This window comes from Ranitomeya imitator, chromosome 3 (genome assembly GCF_032444005.1).
Source record: "Ranitomeya imitator isolate aRanImi1 chromosome 3, aRanImi1.pri, whole genome shotgun sequence".
Classification (NCBI taxonomy): Eukaryota; Metazoa; Chordata; class Amphibia; order Anura; family Dendrobatidae; genus Ranitomeya; species Ranitomeya imitator.
This window is the reverse complement of record NC_091284.1, coordinates 496,409,431-496,437,034: the sequence shown is the minus strand read 5'-3', so window position 1 is coordinate 496,437,034 and position 27,604 is coordinate 496,409,431. Positions and strand designations below refer to the sequence as shown.

Genomic DNA, 27,604 nt, shown 5'->3' with positions numbered 1-27,604 from the left:
GAAGTTGGCACAAATTGCAGGAAGTAGTATTCTAGGCAATTATATATTAGAAGATCACAGGAGCCAGTATGGGAGGAGTATTTCCTTGAGCATAATGAAAATTGCTCCTGGGTTTCTCTCGTTATTGTCAGGTTGATAAATATAATAGCCAGACATCAAACCTGCAGTGACACCATTGTATTGCCCTTATAGTGATTTTCTAGTTTTGTTGTTCCTTAAGCTTATCCACTTTATAAGATATAAAATATGCTTTTCCCACCGTCCCCAGGTGTAGCACTGCCTCTTTACCTCTCCTCCAGTCTAGAGGTGACATCATGACTGCTGCTGACAATCATGGCACGTAGCGGTGATGCCCACACCTTGTACATCATGTCGATCACCATCTGGTTGTAGGATTTAGGAATATGCCAGTGCAGTACAAAACCTGGGACATGCGCTGATACATGTGTGTGATATCTACTATGTTATGTACATGGGGGAGACTGGGATCCAGGGAAGAGCAAGTGCTGAATTTACTGTGTGATTTAGAGGAGTTTGATGGACACAAAGCAAACGGAACTGGACCAAATCAGACGAGAAAGAACATTAGAAAGTTCTATCTGATGGGAGTCTGGTTCAAGTTCAGCAAAACTGCTTTGTTTGTTTTTTCCAGAAAATCCATGTAGAATAAGGGCAAACGTAGGTGCCATGGTCAGGACCAGTGTACCCAACACCTGTGCCAGTTTTACCATAAATATAACTACATATAACAGAACGTGTTCATATTTTTTGCGTTTCAGGTACTTTGCACTTGGTCTATTGTATCACTACAACAAGCAGGATGCCGCTGCTGTGCAGGTAGGTAATAAACCCCTTAGTGACATCCAATTTTGTACTTCATGACCAGGCCAATTTTTACAATTCTGAGCACTGGCACTTTGAGGTTATAACTCTGAAACGCTTCAACAGATCCCACTGATTCTGAGGTTGTTTTTTCATGACACATTGTACTTCATGTTAGGTGTAAACTTTCTTTGATATGACTTGCATTTATTTATGAAGAAAAGGAAATTTTGAAAAAAATACAAAATTTTGCAATTTCAAATTCAAATTTTTAATTTTTGTGCCCTTTAATCAGAGAGTCATATTGCACAAAATAGTTAATAAATAACATTTCCCACACGTCTACTTTACATCAGCACAATTTTGGAAAAAAAATTTTTTTTTTGTTAGGACATTATAAGGGTTAAAAGTTGACCAGCGATTTCTCATTTTTCCAACAAAATTTACAAAACTATTTTTTTAGGGACCATCTCACATTTAAAGTGAGTTTGGGGTGTGAATATGACAAAAATACCCAAAAGTGACACTATTCTAAAAACTGCACCTCTCAAGGTGCGCACAAACACATTGAAGAAGTTTATTAACCCTTCAGGTGCTTCACGAGAACTAAAGCAATGTGGAAGGAAAAAATGAACATTTTACAAAAAAATTTACTTTGGAATCAAACTTTGTTTTCACAAGGGTATCAGAAGAAAATGGACAACAAAATTTGTTGTTCAATTTCTCCTGAGTACGCCGATACCCCGTATGTGGGGGAAAGCCACTATTTGGGCGCATGGCAGGGCTCAGAAGGGAGGGAGCACCGTTTGACTTTTTGAACGCAAAATTAGCTGGAATCAATGGCAGCCGCTAGGGTTGAGCGAAATGGGTCGGCAATTTTCAGAAGTCGCCGACTTTTGGCAAAGTCGGGTTTCATGAAACCCGACCCGACCCCTGTGTGGGGTCGGCCATGAAGTCGGCGGTCTTCTGAATCTGGAATCGGAATTCCGATACCGATTCCCGATATGTTTAAGATATTCAGATTTAAGTGTAAAATAAAGAATTAAAATAAAAAATATCGCCATACTTACCCTCTGACGCGCCCTGGTACTAACCGGGAACCTTCCTTCCTTAGAATCAGCCTTCCAGGACCTTGCGGTGACGTCGCGGCTTGTGATTGGTCGCGCGGCCGCCCATGTGACCGCTCGCGCGACCAATCACAAGCCGCGACGTCACCGAAGGTCCTGGAAGGGCTGATTCTTAGGAAGGAAGGCTGCCGGAAAGAAGCAGGGCGCGTCCGAGGGTGAGTATATACCTAATAGGAATCCAGTGCACGGATCCATTAAGGGTATTCCCAGCAATGCCATCACCAACCTCTGGGACTCTACTGGGCCTGGGAATGACCTGGCAGCAGAGCTGGTATTTAGCGGCTACTCCTTTTCTCTCATGATTGGGGCTGTGTGCAATTCTTTGCATAATGGATGCTGGGGAGCTGCTGTAGAAAGAATGCTGTGGCTTCCTCATTCTCAGAATTAGTGGGTGTTCCGGAGGTCAGAACAGTGCCGACTTATAAAGTGATCGCATTGCCTAGTCCTCACTTAGATGATAATACCCTTGTCGGGCCCATTTTTGTCCACTTGTCACTGTACTTAAGAAATTCCATAAATGAATTAAAAAATCATGTGAACAACCCATACAACCATTTAGTAAACAGAGATCAACACAAAAATAGCCAGATACTAGGGTGTATCCAGATATGGTACCCCTATAAGGTCCTCTAATAGAAAGTATGTATAAAGCCAGGAGGAACCTGATAAATCTAAAATATAACCTTTATTTGTCTCCTTTTAAAATAATTTCTAATGGATAGAACAGTAACAAAGTGCATATAGTGCTCAAAATAACCAGTGCTCAGTAAAAAATGGTTTGATCTCACCACATCAGTCGTTTTTCCAGGAGCATCCTCATGTACATTTGCAGGGAAGGGAAAAGTAGACAATAGCTATGCTACCCGGTCGTGCCCCTGTACTGCTCCCGTCCTGACAAGGACAGTCCCCAAGTCAGGCTAAGTTTTGTACCCACCACAAACAAATTACTTTCCCTACGCGTTTCCTCTCCCATAGGGGAGATTCCTCAGGGGAACAGAAAAAACAGGGGTATGCATGTAATACGATGTTCTATTTAGGGATATTAAGCCCCTGCATTGTCAGGTGGCTCCTATGTGTCCAGTGCACCTGGCTTCCAGTGTGGACTATGGTATGGTGAGATGCATACAGGGACCGCACTCCCTAATATAGTCTCTCCCCCTCTCAATCCTAATTACATGGCGTCCTACCTCACTTCCGGCCAATGATTATGGCCGCTTCTTTTACCCGGTGTTCTAGGCGTTGTGTTGCCATGTGGACGCCTATCCGGATGCTGAGCCGGTCTCCATTACCGCGCATGCGGACTATGCGCCACCATTGGATCCGCCCTCACTTCCGGTTCACAGTACCCATTATGTCCGCTATTGCACAGTACCCACCCGGGATAAGTTCCGTCCTCTGCCTGCGTCTCCATCACCATGACTACGATCTGTCATGGCTGTGCGCATGCGTCCTTTTTCCCCCGCACTTGCACGCTCTGCAGGCAGGCACATCAGGTTCCCAGTGTTTTTGCCTCAGTGCGCATGCAGACATCCTGCTATTACCCGCTCCGTAGGCAGGTTTTGTGTCAATAGTAATAAAAGATATGTGTCAATATCCTGACCTGATAACCCCGATCACCATATTGGTACCAGACACTAACATACCACTATTTTTTAGTAAAGGAAAAAAGGCCGCCATGCCGGAATATTCTTAGATATAGCCATGAGAGGGGGTGGCTAGTCAAAGGGAAAGAAGTCCCTCTAGATAAATATTAATAAAAAAAATTCCCTTTATTCCCCCCTAAAATTGGGTCGGAGAAAAATGTATATTTCTAGGGTATGGCAATGGCTGATAACCCAAAAATCCCAATGGATAATACACATCCTGTTTTAATGACTTAAAGCTCCCAAGGGACCGCAGACCAAACTCCAACCTATTAGCCTATTCACCACCAAAGAAGGAGATAAAATCTGTAAACCCCTCTTGATTTCAAAGAAAGCAACTGTAGTTCAATTGCTCATTCAGACCCTGCGGATAGCAGGTCTGGAGGCGAAAAATCCACCTAGACTCTTTTTGGAGCAAAATCCTGTCAAATTCGCCCCCTCTTCTTGGTGGTCTCACTTTCTCGATACCCATAAACTGTATGGCCTTCATATCCCCATCATGCATTACATTGACATGTCTGGCCACCCAGAGGATTGAGAGGGGGAGAGACTATATTAGGGAGTGCGGTCCCTGTATGCATCTCACCATACCATAGTCCACACTGGAAGCCAGGTGCACTGGACACATAGGAGCCACCTGCCAATGCAGGGGCTTAATATCCCTAAATAGAACATCGTATTACATGCATACCCCTGTTTTTTCTGTTCCCCTGAGGAATCTCCCCTATGGGAGAGGAAACGCGTAGGGAAAGTAATTTGTTTGTGGTGGGTACAAAACTTAGCCTGACTTGGGGACTGTCCTTGTCAGGACGGGAGCAGTACAGGGGCACGACCGGGTAGCATAGCTATTGTCTACTTTTCCCTTCCCTGCAAATGTACATGAGGATGCTCCTGGAAAAACGACTGATGTGGTGCGATCAAACCATTTTTTACTGAGCACTGGTTATTTTGAGCACTATATGCACTTTTTTACTGTTCTATCCATTAGAAATTATTTTAAAAGGAGACAAATAAAGGTTATATTTTAGATTTATCAGGTTCCTCCTGGCTTTATACATAGTAAACAGAGATGTATACCTTAGAAGTATGTAACGAATTTTAATGACCTCTTCAGATTTCTGCAGTTAGATTATATGCATGATTTGTACATACAAGTGTGACTTCTCCAGTGCACGGTGTGGAATATTGCAGCACCATATCAAATGTGTACAGTTAGAAATTGTGTGACATATTTCTGCTGACCCTCCATTGCATGTACGGTAATTTTAGTAGATTTTTAGAGAAATCAATATGAAAGAAAAAGGAAGTTGCCAGGTGTGAAACATTAGCAAGCTTGTAGCAGCCAGATTTCCTGCCTATAGTAGAGAATTGATTATAGTTTTACCGACAATAACAAATATCTGTGATTGCATGGGATTTGACAAACTCTCTTATGAAAAGCGGTTGTCTATTTTCTTTTTTTTTTCCTTACTCCATTGGCTTCCTCTGGTTAAAAATAATAAATTCAGCAGTATCCACTTCCGCACCCAGACTGACTCCTCCCCCCCCCCCCCCCTTGTGGCTACGATCGCTCTGATTGGCTGTTGAAAGTGAAACTGCCAATTAGAGCGATTTGTAATATTTCACCTATTATAACGGGTGAAATATTACAATCCAGCCATGGCCGATGCTGCAATATCATCGGCCATGGCTGGAAATACTAATGTGCCCCCACCCCACCGATCGCCCCCCCAGCCCTCCGATCTGCCCGGTACACTGCCCCGCTCCCCTCCGTCCTGTGCTCCGCTCCCCCCCCGTGCTCTTGTCCGCTCACCCCCGTGCTCCAATCACCCCCCCCCCCGCACTCCGATCCACCCCCCCCGTGCTCCGTTCCACCCACCCGTGCTCCGTTCCACCCCCCCCCCCCCCCCCGTGCTCCGTTCCACCCCTCCCGCGTTCCGATCCACCCCCCCCCATGCTCCGATTTTCCCCCCCCCTCGTGCTCCCCCCTTCACCCCATCATACTTACCGATCCTGCCGGGGTCCGTCCGTCTTCTCCCCGGGCGCCGCCATCTTCCAAAATGGCGGGCGCATGCGCAGTGCGCCCGCCGAATCTGCCGGCCGGCAGATTCGTTCAAAGTGCATTTTGATCACTGAGATATAATCTATCCCAGTGATCAAAATAAAAAAAATGATAAATGACCCCCCCCCCCCCCCCTTTGTCACCCCCATAGGTAGGGACAATAAAAAAATATAGAATTTTTTTTTCCCCACTAATGTTAGAATAGGGTTAGGGGTAGGGCTAGGGTTAGGGCTAGGGTTAGGGGTAGGGCTAGGGTTAGGGTTAGAGCTAGGGTTAGGGTTAGGGTTTTGGTATGTGCACACGTATTCTGGTCCTCTGCGGATTTTTCCGCTGCGGATTTGATAAATCCGCAGTGCTAAACCGCTGCGGATTTATGGCGGATTTACCATGTTTTTTCTGCGCATTTCCCTGCGGTTTTACAACTGCGGTTTTCTATTGGAGCAGTTGTAAAACCGCTGCGGAATCCGCAGAAAGAAGAGACATGCTGCGGAATGTAAACCGCTGCGTTTCCGTGCAGTTTTTCTGCAGCATGTGTACAGCGATTTTTGTTTCCCATAGGTTTACATTGAACTGTAAACTCATGGGAAACTGCTGCGGATCCGCAGCGTTTTCCGCAGCGTGTGCACATACCTTTAGAATTAGGCCATGTGCACACGGTGCGGATTTGGCTGCGGATCCGCAGCGGATTGGCCGCTGCGGATTCGCAGCAGTGTTCCATCAGGTTTACAGTACCAAGTAAACCTATGGAAAACCAAATCCGCTGTGCCCATGGTGCGGAAAATACCGTGCGGAATCCGCAGATGAAATCCGCACAAAAAACACTGGAAATCCGCGGAAAATCCGCAGGTAAAACGCAGTGCCTTTTACCCGCGGATTTTTCAAAAATGATGCTGAAAAATCTCACACGAATCCGCAACGTGGGCACATAGCCTTAGGGTTAGGGTTGGGGTTAGGGTTGTGATTAGGGTTATGGCTACAGTTGGGATTAGGGTTACGGGTGTGGGGGGGGGTTAGTGTTGGAGTTAGAATTGAGGGGTTTCCACTGTTTAGGCACATCAGGGGTCTCCAAACGCAACATGGCGCCACCATTGATTCCAGCCAATCTTGTATTCAAAAAGTCAAATGGTGCTCCCTCAATTCCGAGCCCCGACGTGTGCCCAAACAGTGGTTTACCCCCACATATGGGGTACCAGCATACTCAGGATAAACTGCGCAACAATTACTGGGGTCCAGTGTCTCCTGTTACCCTTGTGAAAATAAAAAAATGCTTGCTAAAACATCATTTTTGAGGAAAGAAAAATGATTTTTTATTTTCACGGCTCTGCGTTGTAAACGTCTGTGAAGCACTTGGAGGTTCAAAGTGCTCACCACATATCTAGATAAGTTCCTTGGGGGGTCTAGTTTCTAAAATGGGGTCACTTGTGGGGGGTTTCTACTGTTTAGGCACACCAGGGGCTCTGCAAACGCAACGTGACGCCCGCAGACCATTCCATCAAAGTCTGCATTTCAAAAGTCACTACTTCCCTTCTGAGCCCCGACGTGTGCCCAAACAGTGGTTTACCTCCACACATGGGGTATCAGCGTACTCAGGAGAAACTGGACAACAACTTTTGGGGTCCAATTTCTCCTGTAACCCTTGGGAAAATCAAAAATTCTGGGCTAAATAATTATTTTTGAGGAAAGAAAACGTATTTATTATTTTCACGGCTCTGCGTTGTAAACTTCTGTGAAGCACTTGGGGGTTCAAAGTGCTCACCACACATCTAGATAAGTTCCTTTCGGGGTCTAGTTTCCAAAATGGGGTCACTTGTGGGAGGTTTCTACTGTTTAGCCACATCAGGGGCTCTGCAAACGCAACGTGACGCCCGCAGAGCATTCCATCAAAGTCTGCATTTCAAAACGTCACTACTTCACTTCCGAGCCCCGGCGTGTGCCCAAACAGTGGTTTACCCCCACACATGGGGTATCAGCGTACTCAGGAGAAACTGGACAACAACTTTTGGGGTGAAATTTCTCCTGTTACCCTTGGGAAAATAAAAATTGCAGGCTAAAAGATCATTTTTGAGAAAATAATTTTTATTTTCATGGCTCTGCGTTATAAACTTCTGTGAAGCACTTGGGGGTTCAAAGTCCTCACCACACATCTAGATAAGTTCCTTTCGGGTCTAGTTTCCAAAATGGGGTCACTTGTGGGGGATCTCCAATGTTTAGGCATACAGGGGCTCTCCAAACGTGACATGGTGTCCGCTAATGATTGGAGCTAATTTTCCATTTAAAAAGCCAAATGGCGTGCCTTCCCTTTCGAGCCCTGCCGTGTGCCCAAACAGTGGTTTACCCCCACATATGGGGTATCAGCATACTCAGGACAAACTGGACAAGAACATTTGGGGTCCAATTTCTCCTATTACCCTTGGCAAAATAGGAAATTCCAGGCTAAAAAATCATTTTTGAGGAAAGAAAAATTATTTTTTATTTTCATGGCTCTGCGTTATAAACTTCTGTGAAGCACCTGGGGGTTTAAAGTGCTCAATATGCATCTAGATAAGTTCCTTGGGGGGTCTAGTTTCCAAAATGGGGTCACTTGTGGGGGAGCTCCAATGTTTAGGCACACAGGGGCTCTCCAAACGCGACATGGTGTCCGCTAACAATTGGAGCTAATTTTCCATTCAAAAAGTCAAATGGCGCGCCTTCCCTTCCGAGCCCTGCCGTGTGCCCAAACAGTGGTTTACCCCCACATGTGAGGTATTGGTGTACTCAGGAGAAATTGCCCAACAAATTTTAGGATCCATTTTATCCTATTGCCCATGTGAAAATGAAAAAATTGAGGCTAAAAGAATTTTTTTGTGAAAAAAAAGTACTTTTCCATTTTTACGGATCAATTTGTGAAGCACCTGGGGGTTCAAACTGCTCACTATGCATCTAGATAAGTTCCTTGGGGCGTCTAGTTTCCAAAATGGGGTCATTTGTGGGGGAGCTCCAATTTTTAGGCACACGGGGGCTCTCCAAACGTGACATGGTGTCCGCTAAAGAGTGGAGCCAATTTTTCATTCAAAAAGTCAAATGGCGCTCCTTCCCTTCCAAGCCCTGCCGTGCGCCCAAGCAGTGGTTTACCCCAACATATGAGGTATCAGTGTACTCAGGACAAATTGGACAACAACTTTCGTGGTTCAGTTTCTCCTTTTACCATTGGGAAAATAAAAAAATTGTTGCTAAAAGATAATTTTTGTGACTAAAAAGTTAAATGTTCATTTTTTCCTTCCATGTTGCTTCTGCTGCTGTGAAGTACCTGAAGGGTTAATAAACTTCTTGAATGTGGTTTTGAGTACCTTGAGGGGTGCATTTTTTAGAATGGTGTCACTTTTGGGTATTTTCAGCCATATAGACCCCTCAAACTGACTTCAAATGTGAGGTGGTCCCTAAAAAAAATGGTTTTGTAAATTTCGTTGTAAAAATGAGAAATCGCTGGTCAAATTTTAGAACCGCTAGGATCCGTTGAAGCGTTCCTGAGTTATTACCTCATAAAGGGACACTGGTCAGAATTGCAAAAATCGGCAAGGTCTTTAAGGTCAAAATAGGCTGGGTCATGAAGGGGATAACATAGCCACGTAGTATATTGTAGAGCCACGTAGTATATTGCACAGGCACATAGTATACTGCACAGCCACGTAGTATATAACAGTCACATAGTGTATTGCACAGCTACGTAGTGTATTGCAGAGCTACTGTATGTAGTATATTGGTCAGTGACGTAGTATATAGCAGAGCCACATAGTATATAACATAGCCACGTAGTATATTGGACAGTCATGTTGTATATTGCCCAGCTACATAGTCTATAGCAGGGGTGTCAAACTGCATTCCTCGAGGGCTGTAAACAGGTCATGTTTTCAGGATTTCCTTGTACTGCACAGGTGATAATTTAATCACCAACTCATTATTTGTGTAGGTGATTAAATTATCACCTGTGCAGTACAAGGAAATCCTGAAAACATGACCTGTTTGCAGCCCTCGAGGAATGCAGTTTGACACCCCTGGTCTATAGCACAGAGATGTAGTATATAACAGAGCCCACACAGTATGTAACAGAGCCCACGTAGTATATAGTGCCCACATTGCTATATGCGTGGTTAAAAAAATTAAAATAAAAAATAAACATATACTCACCTTCCGAAGGCCCCTTGTAGTCCTGGCGCCTGTGTGCGGTGCACGTGGCATCTTCCGGTCCCAGGGTTGGTATGAGCGCAGGACCTGTGATGACGTCGCGGTCACATGACCGTGACGTCATGGCAGGTCTTTCTCGCATAGCATCCTTGGCACCGGAACCAGCCGCTTACACTGCCAAGGACAGCACGCCACGTCGGAATAAAAAGTGGGTCACACAGGGTTACTAGCTGCGGTAACGGAGTGCGTTACACCGCGGTCCCTTAACGTTTGGCATTAACCCTGTGTGAGCGCTCAGCGCGGACTGTAGGGCACTAAAGCAGCGGCCATTTCGCTGCCAGACTATGGCCGTCGCTGATTGGTCGTGGCAATGGTCGTGGGCGTTTTGCCACGACCAATCAGCGACTTGGATTTCCATGACAGACAGAGGCCGCGGCCAATGAATATCCGTGACAGACAGAAAGACAGACAGACAGAAAGACGGAAGTGACCCTTAGACAATTATATATTATAAAAATAATAATTATTATTATTATTTATTTATTTTTTTGACACTTTACATTAAAAAAAAAGTATGCACATTTTGCTGATAAAAAAAACCCATTTTTTTCAAATTTTCCAGTACACCGTATGAAAAATGTGACTTTATCAGCAGAAAAATAGAAAAGTTATAACTCTGGGAAAAAGAGGGAGGGAAAAATTAAAGCACAAAAACAAAAAAATCGATCAGTTCTTAAAGGGATAAAGCATTATATTTACATAAGCGTTTTTAAGAAGAAATCTTTGTTTATCCCTTCTTACAGATTTGGGTAAGAATTGTGAACGGTGAGCTTGAAGACAACACTCGGCCAGACCTGTTTGAGTATATTGTGGACTTTCTGACTTTCTCCAAAGACCAGCATCTGGTGTGGCAATATGCAGACTGGGTTATGCAGAAAAGTGAGCAGGTTTGTGGTTCTTGGCTTGGGTTAAGGCAGTAGGTTTTTTTATGCATGCTCAAGAAGTACTCTTGTTACCCATCAGTGAGCGTTTTGCTCAATCATCAGGTGATCGGAACCCTGTTTACACAGCAAGATAATTGTGAAATTAATGTTTTGAGGAATGCTCTTTAACGAGCATCTTAAATCTTTACACGGTCTGCACAATTATTAGGCAAGTGAGTATTTTGACCGTATTGTCATTTTTCTACATATTTTGCAACTCAAGCTGTATAAACTTGAATTCTTTTTGGGTGAAGCAGATCTGCTGATGTGTATTTGTGTAATGAGGGAGGGTATGGCCTAAGGCTATGTGCACACGTTGCAGATTTTGATGCGGATCCGCAATGTTTTTGTACTCGGGGAATTGCAGCAAATCCGCAGTGTGGTGCACAAGCAATGTTAGTCTATGTGAAATTGACATTTGCTGTGCACATGCTGCAGAAAAAAATTGCAGCTTTTTTTTCTGCAGCATGTCAATTCTTTTTGCGGATCTGCAGCGTTTCTGCATCCATTGACTTCCATTGCGTCAGGGCAATCCGCAGCAAAACCACAGGTTTAAAAAAAAATCTGCGGTTTTGCTGCGGATGTGCCTGCGAGAAATGCTGCAGATCGGGAGGAGGAAGAGAGTGTGGGCGGAGACTGTGTGTGAGCAGAGAAGATGTGTCGGCAGTGTGCAGGTGTTTGTGTCAGTCTGTGTGTGTGGGTGTGCGTGGCTGTGTGTGTCAGGCATCGTCCGATGGGACTCCCATCCGGCTATGCCTGCTACAGTAACAGGTAGCCGGATGATGGGACAGCAGTAGTCCCATCATCCGGTACTGTGTTCAAGTGTAAAAAAACACACATACACACACAGACATACAGTACATACAACATACAATATATACTCACCATACACTCCTTGACAGAAGTTCTGCCGCTTATCCATGTTATGTAAATAAAAGCTTATAACCTGACGTTAAATTCATCCATTGGTTGTATAAATTATTCTTTTGAAAGCGGAAACCCTCCGAAACTTCTGTCTTGCCAAAATCTGACCATTCTGTGTCCATTAACTGATCAATATTTCTGCATTGATGCCAATTTATTTTCTTAACCTAAACCACATTTCGGAGGGTTTCAGCTTTCAAAAGAATAATTTATACAACCAATTGATCAATTTAACATCAGGTTATAAGCTTTTATTTACATAACATGGATAAGCGACATAACTTCTGTCAGGGAGTGTACAGCTAGTCCCCAAAGCCCTTGATCACCGGAAAAAAAAAAATAAAAAATAATAAACCAATGGTATACTCCTTGAACTGATGTAATCTGTGTAATAACGAGTGTCCCACGACAATCTTCCATGGAGAGCTGTCACATCGGCAGATGTGACCGCTCTCCAGGGGCTTTGGGGATACAATGACTGAAGCTCACTGTTATTGAAAAGAAGGGTGGCTCTGGCTAGTTTCACATTTGCGTTAGAATCCGCAGCGTTTAATCCGCATCCGCAAGTTCAGGAAAAAATGCATAGAAACACGTACAAACGCGGCGTTTTTTAGACGCATGCGGGGAACGCATGCGGTTAAAAAACGCCACGTTTGTACGTGTTTCTATGCTTTTTTACTGCGTTTGCGTTTTTTGTGCGCAGGGTGAAAAATTTAACAGGAGAAAAATCTAGATAACCAGACAGCGCCAATGGGACTACAGAGGGCGTGTATTATGGGATCTCTATATATAGACCCTTGAACAGCTGAAATCTTCAGATTTTGCTCATGTATGCTGTGTCATAATGGATCTTCGCATGGAGAGCTTTTAATTCAACCTGGATTTAAGCATCAAGCTGTTTCTTGCCTGTGTGCTTGCTTGGGAGCAAGACAGAAATCGCGAAAGATTGAGAAGGAGACGGCGTAGGCGTTTTTGGAGACACCCCATTATTGAATTACGTGAGAGACGTGGAGCCTATCACGCGCTGTATGGCGAGCTTAATGCCAACCCGGAGAAATTCCAAGAATATACAAGGATGTCGCAAGACTCGTTGCGGGATTTGCTTGCTTGTGTCCAAGGAACCAGACGGAGACAGGACACCCAGCTCCGTAGAGCGATTCCACCCGAGGAACGTCTGCTGGTTACATTAAGGTACGTTCCAAATCTAAACCAATGACAGTCCAAATTTTGGGTGTTCTGACATGTATTTTTTTGGTTATTTTCCTTTCTGTCTTTAGCGTAATCACCCCATAAATAGAATAGATTGTAAATGGGTTTTTTTCTTACAGATTTCTGGCAACCGGAGAGAGTTTATCATCCCTCCACTTCCAATACCGGCTTGGAATATCCAAACTGTCCGGAATAGTTGCGGACACCTGCCGGGCATTGTGGAATGTACTCCGGGATGAGTTTATACACCTACCCACCTTGGACATGTGGCTTGAAATTGCGGAAAAATTCTGGAGTGTGTGTGATTTCCCCAACTGTTTGGGAGCGGTTGATGGAAAGCACATCCGCATTATAAAACCAGCCAGAACAGGATCGGAGTACTTCAATTAAAAAACATATTTTTCAGTTGTGCTCATGGCAATAGCCGATGCGGACTGTCGCTTCATCGCCGTGGACATTGGAGCTTTTGGCCATGGCAACGATTCCCAGACTTTTAAGAACTCTGATATGGGCGGCCGTATGTATGGCAAAAATTTTAATTTTCCAAGGCCACAACCTCTCCCCAACACTCAAGGTCCACCGATGCCATTTGTTATGGTTGGGGATGAGGCCTTTCAGATGTGTGAAAACCTACTGTGTTGTGAATTCTGTGGCTGAGTTCACTTCTGTGGTCACAAGTGGTATTGCAGTCTCTGGGCTTCCTCCCTCAGGTGTTTTGGTGAGCTCGTTGGCTGCCTTGCTATTTAGCTCCACCTGAGTCTGTCTTCCTGGCTCCTTGTACTGTTATGGCTGGCAATCAGGCAACACAGCGTGCAGTAATCAGCGCACATACAGAGATCTGGCAATAACCAAAAACAATAGGACGAGCTCTGAGACGTGGAATCTCTGTAGACTGCAGTACCTGATCTATCCTCACACAACTATAAGCAGCAGTGGATTGCGCCTAACAACTACCTATGCAACTCGGCACTGCCTGAGGAGCTGACTAGCCTGAAGATGAAATACAAGCCTGACTTACCTCAGAGAAATACCCCAAAGGAATAGGCAGCCCCCCACATATAATGACTGTTAGCAAGATGAAAAGACAAACGTAGGAATGAAATAGATTCAGCAAAGTGAGGCCCGATATTCTAGACAGAGCGAGGATAGCAAAGAGAACTATGCAGTCTACAAAAAACCCTAAAACGAAAACCACGCAAAGGGGCAAAAAGACCCACCGTGCCGAACTAACAGCACGGCGGTGCACCCCTCTGCTTCTCAGAGCTTCCAGCAAAAGACAATAGCAAGCTGGACAGAAAAAAACAGAAAACAAACTAGAAGCACTTATCTAGCAGAGCAGCAGGCCCAAGGAAAGATGCAGTAGCTCAGATCCAACACTGGAACATTGACAAGGAGCAAGGAAGACAGACTCAGGTGGAGCTAAATAGCAAGGCAGCCAACGAGCTCACCAAAACACCTGAGGGAGGAAGCCCAGAGACTGCAATACCACTTGTGACCACAGAAGTGAACTCAGCCACAGAATTCACAACACTACTGAAGCCATATTCCAGTCGGGACTTGAACCACACTAGAAGGATTTTTAACTACAGGCTGACCAGGGCCCGAAGAACAGTGGAGTGTACCTTTGACATTCTAGTCTCAAAATGGCGCATTCTTGCATCAGCCATTAATCTAAAAATGGAGACAGTGACGAGGTGGTCAAAGCCTGTCTGGTTCTGCACAATTACGTTATGGCTAAGGAGCGACCCAACATTGAACTGGATGAACCAGTTGCACACCCACTGTCCGATTACCAGCATCACCCGCTGCGGTCAACTGCTGAAGTTGGTCACATGCGGGACCAATTTGCCGCCTTTTTTGATTCTGATATTGGACGTGTGTCATGGCAGGACAATGTTGTGTAAATGTCCTATTGTAATTTTATCTGTACCAGTAATTTTCTTAAATATTAATAATATTTCTCCTTAATAAACTTTATTTTTTGTTGTCTTGACCGTGTCTCCTATGTATTTCCTCTAGAAACCAAGGCTGTCCTCAAACTAGCAGTATTTGGGCTGTATTTAATATCAGTATTTGTAAGCCAAAACCAGGAGTGGGTGCTAAAGGCTGAGGTGCTAGTTAGGTTAATATTATAAATTACCTCTAATTGTTCCACTCCTTGTTTTGGCTTACAAATACTGATATAAAACACTGACCACATACTGCTAGTGTGACGGCAGCCATGTTGCTTAGTGGTAAGCTTGTTGACGTCATTGCGTCCTGATTCTGTTTTGCAGTATCCATTGGACACAGACTGAAGAGACAATGACTGTCATACAAAACAGATCTACACTCATCAAGTCAGGTGTCAGAAATAATGAATTCATGATGCACATATAACAGCCTCATGAATTCACTATTTCTGACACATGTACAGGTGAGCATAGATATGCCGTGTATGACCACCATCGTTCCTTCACTTTGTGTGGAATATTACGTACACAGAAGAGAAAATGGAGGTTATACAAGGCAGTTCTCTACTCACCAGGTCAGGTGTCCTAACTAATGAGTTTTTGGACACCTGACCTGTTGAGTATAGTTCTGCATTGTATTTCCGCCATTTTCTCTTCAGTCTGCAACACTAGTCACAGACTAAAGGAAGAGATTATGGAGACAATACATGAATTATTTTTTTGGCCCATCTCATATCACTATACTAAAGACACACAAAGCTGCAGTTATTTATTTGCTAACTACTGGAGCTATGATGTGGCCAAAAAATTAAGTGTTCGGTGCATGGTGTGTGTTGACGGCGGCGAAAGACACAATAAACCACACATAATTGGGGGCAAAAAATATTATTTATTTTTGTTTACACAAACTTTTAATTTAACTGCGCCTGCTTGGGGTAGAGTGATGTAAACGGGGGGTGTGAAGCAGTGAGGCCTGGCTAACAGTGGACGACGCAGGGGTGGCAGGAGAAGGGGCAATGAAACTTGAGGGGTCTGGTAGTTCGGGGATAGGGCTTGACACATGAGAGGCTTGAGACGCACTGGATGGGTGCGACAAACCTGACATTACAGACACACTGGGAGGTGAAGGGGGAGGAATACTAAGAGTTCGCTGTTTTTTTGTTTTGTTTTTTTTTTCCCTTTCTGGGATTGCCGGGTTCTGGAAAGCCTCAGAGGACTCATTTGTCGTGGCATGATCGTGGTGGGTGACCTGTTAGGGTCCGGCCGCACTGTGCCAGAGTCCATAGTGCTCGTAGAGCGTGCAGCCATGCCAGAGTCCATAGTGCTCGTAGAGCGTGCAGCCATGCCAGAGTCCATAGTGCTTGTAGAGTGGAAGGCCATGCCAGGGTCCTGCTGCATCGTGGTGGTGGCGGTACGGAAGGCCATGCCAGGGTCCTGCTGCATCGTGGTGGTGACGGTACGGAAGGCCATGCCAGGGTCCTGCTGCATCGTGGTGGTGGCGGTACGGAAGGCCATGCCAGGGTCCTGCTGCATCGTGGTGGTGGCGGTACGCAAGGCCATGCCAGGGTCCTGCTGCATCGTGGTGGTAGCATTACGGAAGGCCATGCCAGGGTCCTGCTGCATCGTGGTGGTGGCGGTATGGAAGGCCATGCCAGGGTCCTGCTACATCGTGGTGTCAATGGAGGAGGTCCAAGCAGGAGCAGCGGTTGTCATGGTGGTGGCGGTGGGCTGTCCAACAGCACTCGGCATGGTGGTGGTGCTGTACTGGTGTCCGGCAGTGCTAGGAATAGAGGTGGCCATGCAGTGGTATGCAGCAGAGGTCGGCATTGAGGTTAAACGTGACAGTGAAGGCACAGGTGGATATGCCGCCACTGTCTGCTGAAAATACCGACTCTGCTGCATAGCCTGCACGTAAGCAGCATTGCAGGCCTGCATGACACTAAGCTGGAGATCAGGAGTAAGGTATTCCGACATGCCCTGCTCAATTTGGTTAAAAAAATGATGTGCTGGCCACTGGAGGTCGGCTTTTACTTGGTCAAGGTTTTTAGTGACCGCCTGGATACGTGTATTCATGTGGCTATGGGAAATATCCATTCGGTCACCCAAAGCCTTGAGTCCTTTGTGAAAAACCGAGCTCAAGTGCAAAAACTCGGGCATGAGGGACCTGTCCAATGCCCTCTGCCGCTGCCGGGAGGAGCCCAAAAAAAGGGGCAGTGGCAGAGGACTGGGAAAGGGGAAGACCTGATGGACCAGCTTCCTGGTCCCCAGTTTGTGTGGCAGGCCCACTTGCTGCAGTGCTGCTGGATGGCTGGGACGGGTCCGTGGCTGTTTGATGAAGGACCGCTCCAGAACCTGGGCCAACAGTACTGCTCCATGTGCTATGAAAAAAGGAAAAAATAAATTAATACCAAAAATTAAACAGACGACAACTCCAGTGGATTAGAAACATGCAGATTATGGCAATACAACACAACCTAATGCACGGGATAAATACTTACGTTCTCTGGGCAGGGACCGGTCTTAAAAATGCCAGAACACGTTGGTATTTGTACTTTCGGATCCTTGCTCCTGAACCACTGGGAACACGGCTCTCTTGACGCAGGTGCTTGTTGAAGCGGTCCTTCATCGAACACCAACGTGTTTTGACTTTTGCCACTGTTAAAAAAAAAAAAAAAAAAAAAAAAAACATAATGGTCATAAAATGGACTTTTGCCCGTGCTCACACAACTGTGTGTGATGAGAGAAACTCCTGAGAGTTGTTGTGAGCACGGCCAAGGTCTCTGCTGCTTCACACTGCAGTGCAATACTTACCAAATGCATTTCAGACCCGAGTCGGGGCGTTGTTCCAGCCATCCCACATCGCTTTGGGCACCTCATTCCATAGGCGCCGGATTGTCACTTTGAGTGCAGTGGATCCCGGGTGTCCCACAACGGGACTCGCTCATGGACCAGGGAGATGAGGAGGTCATTTTCTATGAGGTCTTCATCCCGTTCTGGAACCTAAAAATTAGATAAAGACATTAATGTTGGATACATTAACATAAGGAAAAGAAAGAAAACACTTTTTTTTCAATTCTCTTCTGGACTAAAGTACAGAAAGGAAGATTAAAGAATACAACCGTGAGGATACAGCAGTCAGCCTTGTATACGTACACTCTGCCGCCTTGCCACCCGACTGTGACTCCGCTGCTCCTGCCCAGTCTCTGCCGCAGTAGAAGAAGTGTTCTAAAAAAAATGAAAACAAAAAAATTGTCATATGTGTAGATTTGACAGTGAATACTTACCAATCTGAGGAGGCGAGTACTCACTTCACTGACATGTTCTACTTCAGAAGGCCCAGGACGTTGCTCCTCATCAGAAGAAGAAGACATTCTGATGCATGCAGAAAGAAAGAAATGGCAGAAATTAGGACATATAGAAACAGAAAATAGAAAATAAAGGCATTGGCTAGGATATACTCACATTGTTCAGAGGCTTGTTTTCTCAAAGGTACTGTGGTCTGTCTGCTCTGCTTGGCTGTCTGCTGAGTAGTGACCTGCAAATGTCCTTTATCACCTTGTATGTGGGGGGTGGCTTATCAGTGTCTAGACATGTTTTTCTCTCGTGCAATGCATGCGTTCACGAACGCAAGCAAACGCATGTGCTTGTGAACGCATGCGTTCACATAGACAGCAATGCGTTTTTTTGGCGCATTCCTTACGCAATCGACCGCATACGTTTATAGCCGGCAAATTGATTCCTCTAAAAATTACTACATGTAGCATTTCCGCGCAAAACCGCAGACGACGAAACGACGCATGCGTCGTCAAACGCGGCCAAAAGCAAACGATCGCAGACGCATACATCCCTAATGTTAAATATAGTAATACACAACGTATGCGGATATATGTGGAAGAAACGCTGCAGACACAACCGCAAATGTGAAACCGGCCCATATTGGTCACTGAGATTTTTTTTTTTTTTAATGTATTTTTGTATATTTTGAGTTTTTTCCTTATTATTCTCATTATAACAGAAGTAAAAAAACAATTGAGATGGGGAAAAAAAGTTTTCATTTAGTTGTGTAATAATTATACACACTAACAGTTACCTAATTATTCACACACAGATATTCTCCTAAGAAAGACAAAGCGGCACTTTTACTTTCTTAAATATTAAGGTTTATTCATCTTTTGAATTGATCAATAGCATAGTAGTTGTTTAAAAATAAATGCAATCGTCAAAAATACAAATTGCCTAATAGGTGTGCAACCAGTGTACTCTCCTTATGGTATAACTATAATGATGAGAGCATTGTGGTTCCATATTTTCTGTAGTAACTCCATCCAGGCCTCATCACTGGAGATGGAGCTATGGAAAGCCAAGAGCAACTGAGCTCCACTGTTTCACTATCCTACTTCAATAGTTCACCTGCTCCAGCTGTTTCCGTAGCTCCATCTCCAGTTGTTGAGGCTTGGATAGACTTTTTTACCTTTCTCAGGCATGAAAGGCTGAGATAGAAATATCCCTTCCAGGATTTGTTCGACTTTAACTTTTATAGCCTTTTATTTCATACCTGCGTCAAAACTGCAACAGCTTTAGGCTATGTACGCACATTAAGTATTTGCTTGCAGAAATTTCTGCAAGGTTTCGGCATCTCTTGGCAGGAAAAACGATGCAGAAAAAACGTGTGGTTTTGTATGCGTTCTTTGTATGTGTTTTACGTGCGTTTTTGTACACCAATGAATGCTTTTTTTGAGCTGAATATACACTGCTCAAAAATTAAAGGGAGCACTAAAATTCCACATCCTATATATCACTGAATGAAATATTCCAGTTGTAAATCTTTATTCATTACATAGTGCAATATGTTGAGAACAAAAAAACCTAAAAATGATCAACCTAAAATCACAACTAATATCCCACGGAGGCAGAGGCGTAGCTAGGGTTTCAACATCTGAGTGGGCCACTAACCAGCTAACCCTGATTACAGTTATGGTTGCGCACTCTAATTGTGAATATATTGGAACCTCAGAATATGACCGCGCTGTTATTGAAAATAAATCTATATACAAAAACGAACATTGATTTTACCGCCATATTGTGACGATATGCAACTTTGATGGTCACAATACTCTTGAGCGCCACTATAACAATACAGTAATGCTTAAGTGCCCACTTTACATTTAATAATATGCCCTAAGTTCCCTCATGAACTGCTTCATTATACACAGTATGGTGAGCTCAAAGCTTCCATATACACAGTATAAGGCTCCCACAGCTCCCCTATACACAGTATGATGATTCTATAACTCCCCGATACACCGTATGATGTTCTCACTGCCCCTCTTTACACAGTATAATGCTGACAGAGCTCCACTATAGAAAGTATAATGCCCCCCCCAGAGCTCCCCTATATACAGTGTAATGGGCCAACAGCTCCCATATGCACAATATGCCTTCACAGTTCCCTATACACAGTATGGTGGGTCCACAGCTCCCTTATAAACAGTATGATGGGCCCACAGCTTCCGTCAAACAGTATGATGCCCCTCACAGTTCACCTGTACACAGTATGATGGGGCCATAGCTTCCTTATACACAGAAAGATGGGGCCACAGCTTCCTTATACACAGAAAGATGGGGCCACAGCTTCCTTATACACAGTATGATGGGGCCACAGCTTCCTTATACACAGTATGATGGGGCCACAGCTTCCTTATACACAGTATGATGGTGCCACAGCTTACTTATACACAGTATGATGGGGCCACAGCTTTTTTATACTCAGTATGATGGGACCACAGCTTCCTTATACACAGTATGATGGGGCCACAGCTTTTTTATACACAGTATGATGGGACCACAGCTTCCTTACACACAGTATGATGGGGCCACAGCTTCCTTACACACAGTAAGATGGGGCCACAGCTTCCTTATACACAGTATGATGGGGCCACAGCTTCCTTATACACAGTATGATGGGGCCACAGCTTCCTTATACACAGTATGATGGTGCCACAGCTTACTTATACACAGTATGATGGGGCCACAGCTTTTTTATACTCAGTATGATGGGACCACAGCTTCCTTATACACAGTATGATGGGGCCACAGCTTCCTTACACACAGTAAGATGGGGCCACAGCTTTTTTATACACAGTATGATGGGACCACAGCTTCCTTATACACAGTATGATGGGGCCACAGCTTCCTTATACACAGTATGATGGGGCCACAGCTTCCTTATACACAGTAAGATGGGGCCACAGCTCCCTTATACACAGTATGATGGGGCCACAGCTTCCTTATACACAGTATGATGGGGCCACAGCTTCCTTATACACAGTATGATGGGGCCACAGCTTACTTATACACAGTATGATGGGGCCACAGCTTTTTTATACACAGTATGATGGGACCACAGCTTCCTTATACACAGTATGATGGGGCCACAGCTTCCTTACACACAGTAAGATGGGGCCACAGCTTTTTTATACACAGTATGATGGGACCACAGCTTCCTTATACACAGTATGATGGGGCCACAGCTTCCTTATACACAGTATGATGGGGCCACAGCTCCCTTATACACAGTATGATGGGCCCACAGCTCCCTTATACACAGTATGATGGGCCCGCAGCTCCCTTATACACAGTATAATGGGCCCGCAGCTCCCTTACACACAGTATGATAGGCCTGCAGCTCCCTGTCATGATTTGGCAGTCTGCAGTCACATAAATTGACTGCAGACATTTATTCCAAGCCTTTATCAACTTTATAGTAATAAATTGTTTATTATTAAACTATTAAAGCACCACTCTAGCAGGGTTTTTTTTTCTTCCACCGCTGGAGTGGTGTTTTAAGCGCAAGTCCCCGTCCCCGGGCATTTACTCATCCTCCGGCGTATTCACTATTTTGTGGCACTGCTGCAGTCCCACGGCTCAAACTTGTGAGCGCAGCTTCTGACTGGCCAGAAGTTAGAAGCTATGTCACAAGCGCTCAATGTAAGTCTATGAGGCTATGTGCACACGTTGAGGATTTTTCTGCACCGTTTTTGCAAAATCCACAGGTAAAACGTGCTGTGTTTTACCTATGGATTTACCGCGAATTTCCTGCATTTTTGTGAGGCTTTCGCCTGCGTTTTTACACCTGCGGATTCCTATACAGGAGCAGGTGTAAAACGCTGCAGAATCCGCACAAAGAATTGACATGCTGCGGAAAATACAACTCAGAGTTTCCGCACGGTATTTTCTGCACCATGTGCACCGCGGATTTGGTTTTCCATAGGTTTCCATGGTACTATACACCGCATGGAAAACTGCTGCGGATCCGCAGCGGCCAATCTACTGCGGATCCGCAGCCAAATCCGCAGCCAAATCCGCACCGTGTGCACATAGCCTGAGAGTGAGAAAGAGGTCAGAACGAGGCTCCCATAGACTCACATTGATTAATGACCTCTGCGTTGCTCCATGAAACACTGGAGCAGCGGACAGGTCACAAACTGCAGGCGACGGAGCCGAGCAGAGACAAAAACAGATGAAGAAGCCAGAAGGTGAGTATCGGACAGAGGGCAGGGAACTTGGATTTTCAGCACCGCTCCAGCAGGGAAATAAAAAATAATGCTGGAGTGCTGCTGTAAATGTGATGCAGCTCTTGGTTACTGTATGGGGGCTTCGTATACTAATACTCATAAAAGACCCAGGTGGTACGTATCAAAAGCCCCCTCCCCCCATCTCCAGCCTCCCCAGACAGCAAATATTACGTGATGGAGCACACATAATATCATAACAAAACATTATAATATTCAGCCCCCATCAACTCAGATCCACCCCCTCAGTGCCCTGTCCCACTTCACCCACCTTCAGCTCCCACAACACCCCCATGGTCTCACATTTACCCCTCAGTGCCCTGTCTCCCCTCCTCCACAATACCCCCATCATCTCACATCCACCCCCTCAGTACCCTGTCCCCCCTCACCCACTTTCAGCGCCCACAATACCCCAATAGTTTCACATTCACATCACAGTGACATACCTAAATTTAATTAACCTAAAATGTTCCATCCCCACTTACTGATAAAGTTTGCAGGCAGGACCAGGAAGTGTCCAGGTAAAATGCAAGGAGTGAACACTAGGACCCAGCGTGCCTGTGCCAATCCCAACGTGCACAGAGTGAAGAAAACTGCAGTCAGAGAAAAGCTTAATGATCAGGTCAGACAGGCGAAACCATTCACTGCAAGAGGGAGACAACAGCCGGCCACTTTGCTAATCGCCAGTTTGCAGAGTCTCCGTCAGATGGGAGCAGACATTATACTGCTCTGCTCCTATGCGGTGTTCTGTCTCGTCACAGAAGTGGCCCTGGCTCCCGGTGGTCCCCTTCATGTGATAGGGCCCAGGGCGATGGCCCCCTCTGCCCCCCCAGTAGCTACGCTACTGCACGGAGGTCTGGAGTTGGAATGATGCTCAAAATCAAAGTGGAAAATGAAGTTACAGGCTGATTTAACTTCAGTGGAAATTGTGGTGCAATGTGACGTTGGTGGATGGTGCGAGACATGATGTCCCAGATGTGTTAAATCTGATTTAGGTCTGGGGAACGGTCGAACCCGTCCAGAGCTTCAATGCCTTCATTTTGCAGGAACTGCTGACAAACTCCAGCCACATGAGGTCTGGCATTGTCCTGCATTAGGAGGAACCCATGGCCAACCGCACCAGCATATGGTCTCACAAGGGGTCTGAGGATCTCATCTCAGTACCTAATGGCAGTCAGGTTACCTCTGGCGAGCACATGGAGGGCTGTGCAGCCCTCCAAAGAAATGCCACCCCACACCATTACTGACCCAGCGGTCATGCTGAAGGATGTTGCAGGCAGCAGATTGCTCTCCACAGCATCTCCAGACTCTGTCACGTCTGTCACATGAGCTCAGTGTGAACCTGCTTTCATCTGTGAAGAGCATAGGGTGCAATTGGTAAATTTGCCAATCTTGATGTTCTGTGGCAAATGCCAAGCATCCTGCACGGTGTGGGGCTGTGAGCACAACCCCCATCTGTGGACGTCGGGCACTCAGACCATCCTCATGGAGTCTGTTTCTAACCATTGGTGCAGACACATGCACATTTATGGCCTGCTGGAGGTCATTTTGCAGGGCTCTGGCAGTGCTCCTCCTGTTGCTCTTTGTACAAAGGCTATGGTAGCAGTCCTGCTGCTGCGTTGTTGCCCTCCTACAGCCCCCTCCATGTTTACTGGCCTGTCTCCTGGTAGTGCCTCTGGACACTACGCTGATAGACTCAGCAAACCTTGCCACAGCTCGCATTGATGTGCCCTCCTGGATGAGCTGCAGTACCTGAGCCACTTGTGTGGGTTGTAGGGTCCGTCTCATGCTACCACGAGTGTGAAAGCACAACTAACATTCAAAAGTGACCAAAACATCAGCCAGAAAGCATTGGTACTGACATGTGGTCCCCACCTGCAGAACCACTCCTTAATTGAGTGTGTCTTGATAATTGCCAATAATTTCCATGTGTTGTCTATTCCATTTGTACAACAGCATGTGAAATTGTGAAATTGATTGCCAGTGTTGCTTCCTAAGTGGACAGTTTGATTTCACAGAAGTTTGATTTACTTGGAGTTATATTCTGTTGTTTAAGTGTTCCCTTTATTTTTTGAGCAGTGTATATATAAAAAAAAAAAAAAAAAAAAAGTTTTGTGATGTAATTTCTTGTTTCAACACCACCTTTTTCATGCTGATGCAGTAATAGGGCTTGGTGTCAGCAGCTATCATTGACACCTAGCTCTAGGCTTGGTAATGAAAAGGTGTAAGACCGTACACACAAACACACGCATTGTCAATAGCCTATGTAGGTGCGTTAACAGAACAAGCGTAAATAGGCTGTAATCAGACAGCAACTGTTAAATTTTAAAGAAAATGAAAAAAATAATTGTGTGGGCTCTTACATAATTTTAATATCAGCTCACAGCTGTTTTCTTAGACTTTTCTGGCTAGTTTTACAGGGGGACTCCAGAAAAAATTGACATGGGGTTCCCCTATAAAATCTAACCAGCAAAAGCTAGGCAGACAGCTGCGGGCTGATATTAATAGCCTTGGAAGGGGCCATGGATATTAGCCCCTCCCAGACTAAAAACATCAGCTCTCAGCCACCCCAGAAAAGGCACTTCTGTAAGATGCGCCAAATTTGGTGCTTAGCCTTGCTCTTCCCATTTGCCCTGTAGCAGTGGCAAGTGGGGTTCATATTTGTGGGGTTGATGTCACCTTTGTATTGTCAGGTGACATCAAGCCCACAGGTTAGTAATGGAGAGGCGTCTATAAGACTCCTATCCATTAGTAACCTCATAGTGATATTGTATAAAAACACAGATACCCAGAATAAAGTCTTTATTTGAAATAATGACACAGACTCCTTTAATAATCTTAATTAAACCATACTCATCGAACGCCTAATCCACCAAAGCTAACGTCTCCTGCAACAAAAATAAAATAATAAACCACAATATTCCTCACCTGTCCGCCGAGAAGATAATCCATAATGTCCCACGACGATCCTGAGCCCTTTGAGATCAGTCACATCAGTGATCTGACTGCTCTCAAAGACAGCTGGCGATACACTGATAGGAGGTAATCACTCCCGCAGTGTATAGTACTGAGCTGCCGTGAGAGAGTTCACCTGCTGATCAGCTTCGGTGATCTCCCTTACAGCACCACAGCTGCGTGGGAAAGTTCTCACGCAGCGTTGCCGTAAGTGAGAGCATCGGAGCTGATGAACTCCGGTGAACTCTCATGGCAGCTCAGTGATACACTGTGGGAGTGATTACCTCCTGTCAGTGTATCGCCAGCGGCCGAGTAGAGCAGTCACATCTTCCGTTGTGACTATTCTACACATGAGATCGCCATGGGACACTCTGGATTACCGGGACTACAGTGGATAGGTGAGTATATGTTGGTTTATTATTTGACATTATTTCTAGGAGACGAGGGTGTTGGGGATTTGGTGTTAGGTGAGTATAATATATATATATATATATATTTTTTTTTTTTAATCTGTATGTAATACGGCCAGCAGGTGATACTATGTCTCCCATCTGCAGCACCTTCTGTGGGTCACAGTCACATCTGCGGGGTCACGCTGACATCTGACAGTATCATCCTGCAGCGCTCTGCCAACAGTACCGGTGGTAACGTTACCGTCCCAATGGTATTTCCCACTCTGTCATACAGATGACAGCACGGGAAACACTATAGGAAGTCGGTAAAACGCAAAACAAAAACTCAGCAAATCCGCAAACCTTTTTATACCTGCGTTTTTGCTGCGGATTTCACTGACTAAATTGAAGTCAATGGGTGCAGAAACGCTGCAAAAAGAATTGACATGCTGCAGAAAAAAAACAGTGCAAATTACTGATCATGTACACAACACTTCAGGATTGTCATTGAGTAAACTTGCATAAGGATTCCATGGCGTTTTTGGCCTATTTCCGCACAGAAAAAGCGCCGTGAAAATGCATCAAAAACGCACTGTGTGCACATAACCTTAGCAAACAAGCCCAGTTTTTGCTGCAGTTATTAAAATCCGCAAAATAAGTCTAATTTGAATATACCCCAAATCGAATATCGAATCGAGGGCAGCACGGTGGCGCAGTGGTTAGCACTACAGCCTTGCAGCGCTGGGGTCCTGGGTTCTAATCCCACCCAGGACAACATCTGCAAAGAGTTTGTATGTTCTCTCCGTGTTTGCGTGGGTTTCCTCCGGGCACTCCGGTTTCCTCCCACATTCCAAAGACATACTGATAGGAATTCTAGATTGTGAGCCCAATCGGGGACAGTGATGATAATGTGTGCAAACTGTAAAGCGCTGCGGAATATATATGCGCTATATAAAAATAAAGATTATTATATTATTATTATTATATAAGCCATCACTAAAGTTTCAAACTGTTGTCATGAACAATAAAGTGCATTACATTAATCGTATCTCCTTTTACTTTATAATTGCCTTTTTGTGCCTGCACACAAAATGGACAGGTATTTACAGGGATTGTCTACTCAAAAAGTATCCGTACCTTACTGGAGACAATAACTTACAGGAGACAGTCCACAGGTTGTCCATGGTTAAAAAACAAACCAGGAAGGTAGTTACTAACAGAGGCAACTACCTGCCTGCTATACTCGGTGCAGGCTCACCGGCCGGTGATTCGGCTGCTCCACATCATCAGGGCTGCTCTTCTTCTTCTGGGTTGCTCTGTTGAAGGAGCGTGATTTCTGACGCCATGCTGATTGGCAGGTGGCTTCCCACAGTTAGGCAGCGGGGAGCTGGCTGCCATTCAACACTATGTCCGCAATCACATTCCGCCAATACAGTAGAGCGGAAGAGAAACCGCGGCGGTCTGGGATTGCTCTGTGCCAGCAGAGAAGTGTGCCAGGCACAACAGGCAGGTAATTGGTGACTACCTGCCTGTTAGTTCTTTGGCACATCGTAAAAAAAAAACAGTTGTCCTGAATAACCCTATTAAATCAATATCATTCACCAGTTCTACTGTAATTTCTTGTTACATCTTGTGAAATCTTTCAGGTTGGGGTACAGATTTTTACCAAACGGTCATTAGAAGAACAGATCCAGAGTGGCTTCTGTCCAGATAAGATCATCAGTCATCTCTGCAAGTACCGCAAAGCATTATTGATCTACCTGGAACATTTAGTCATGGAAAAGAAAATTCAGGTAACGACCT

The 27,604-nt window shown here is 45.1% G+C and overlaps 1 protein-coding gene across 2 annotated transcripts in view; it reads left to right on the top strand.

The window, feature by feature from the left end:
- TGFBRAP1 (transforming growth factor beta receptor associated protein 1) overlaps nt 1-27,604 on the top strand; it is a 91,631-nt gene that overhangs the window by 33,847 nt on the left and 30,180 nt on the right. For both annotated transcript variants that reach the window (XM_069757639.1, XM_069757640.1), the window contains exons 7-9: nt 780-837; nt 10,619-10,762; nt 27,448-27,594. In XM_069757639.1, the coding sequence (XP_069613740.1) occupies nt 780-837; nt 10,619-10,762; nt 27,448-27,594 (349 nt within the window). The remainder of the gene's footprint in view (nt 1-779; nt 838-10,618; nt 10,763-27,447; nt 27,595-27,604) is intronic.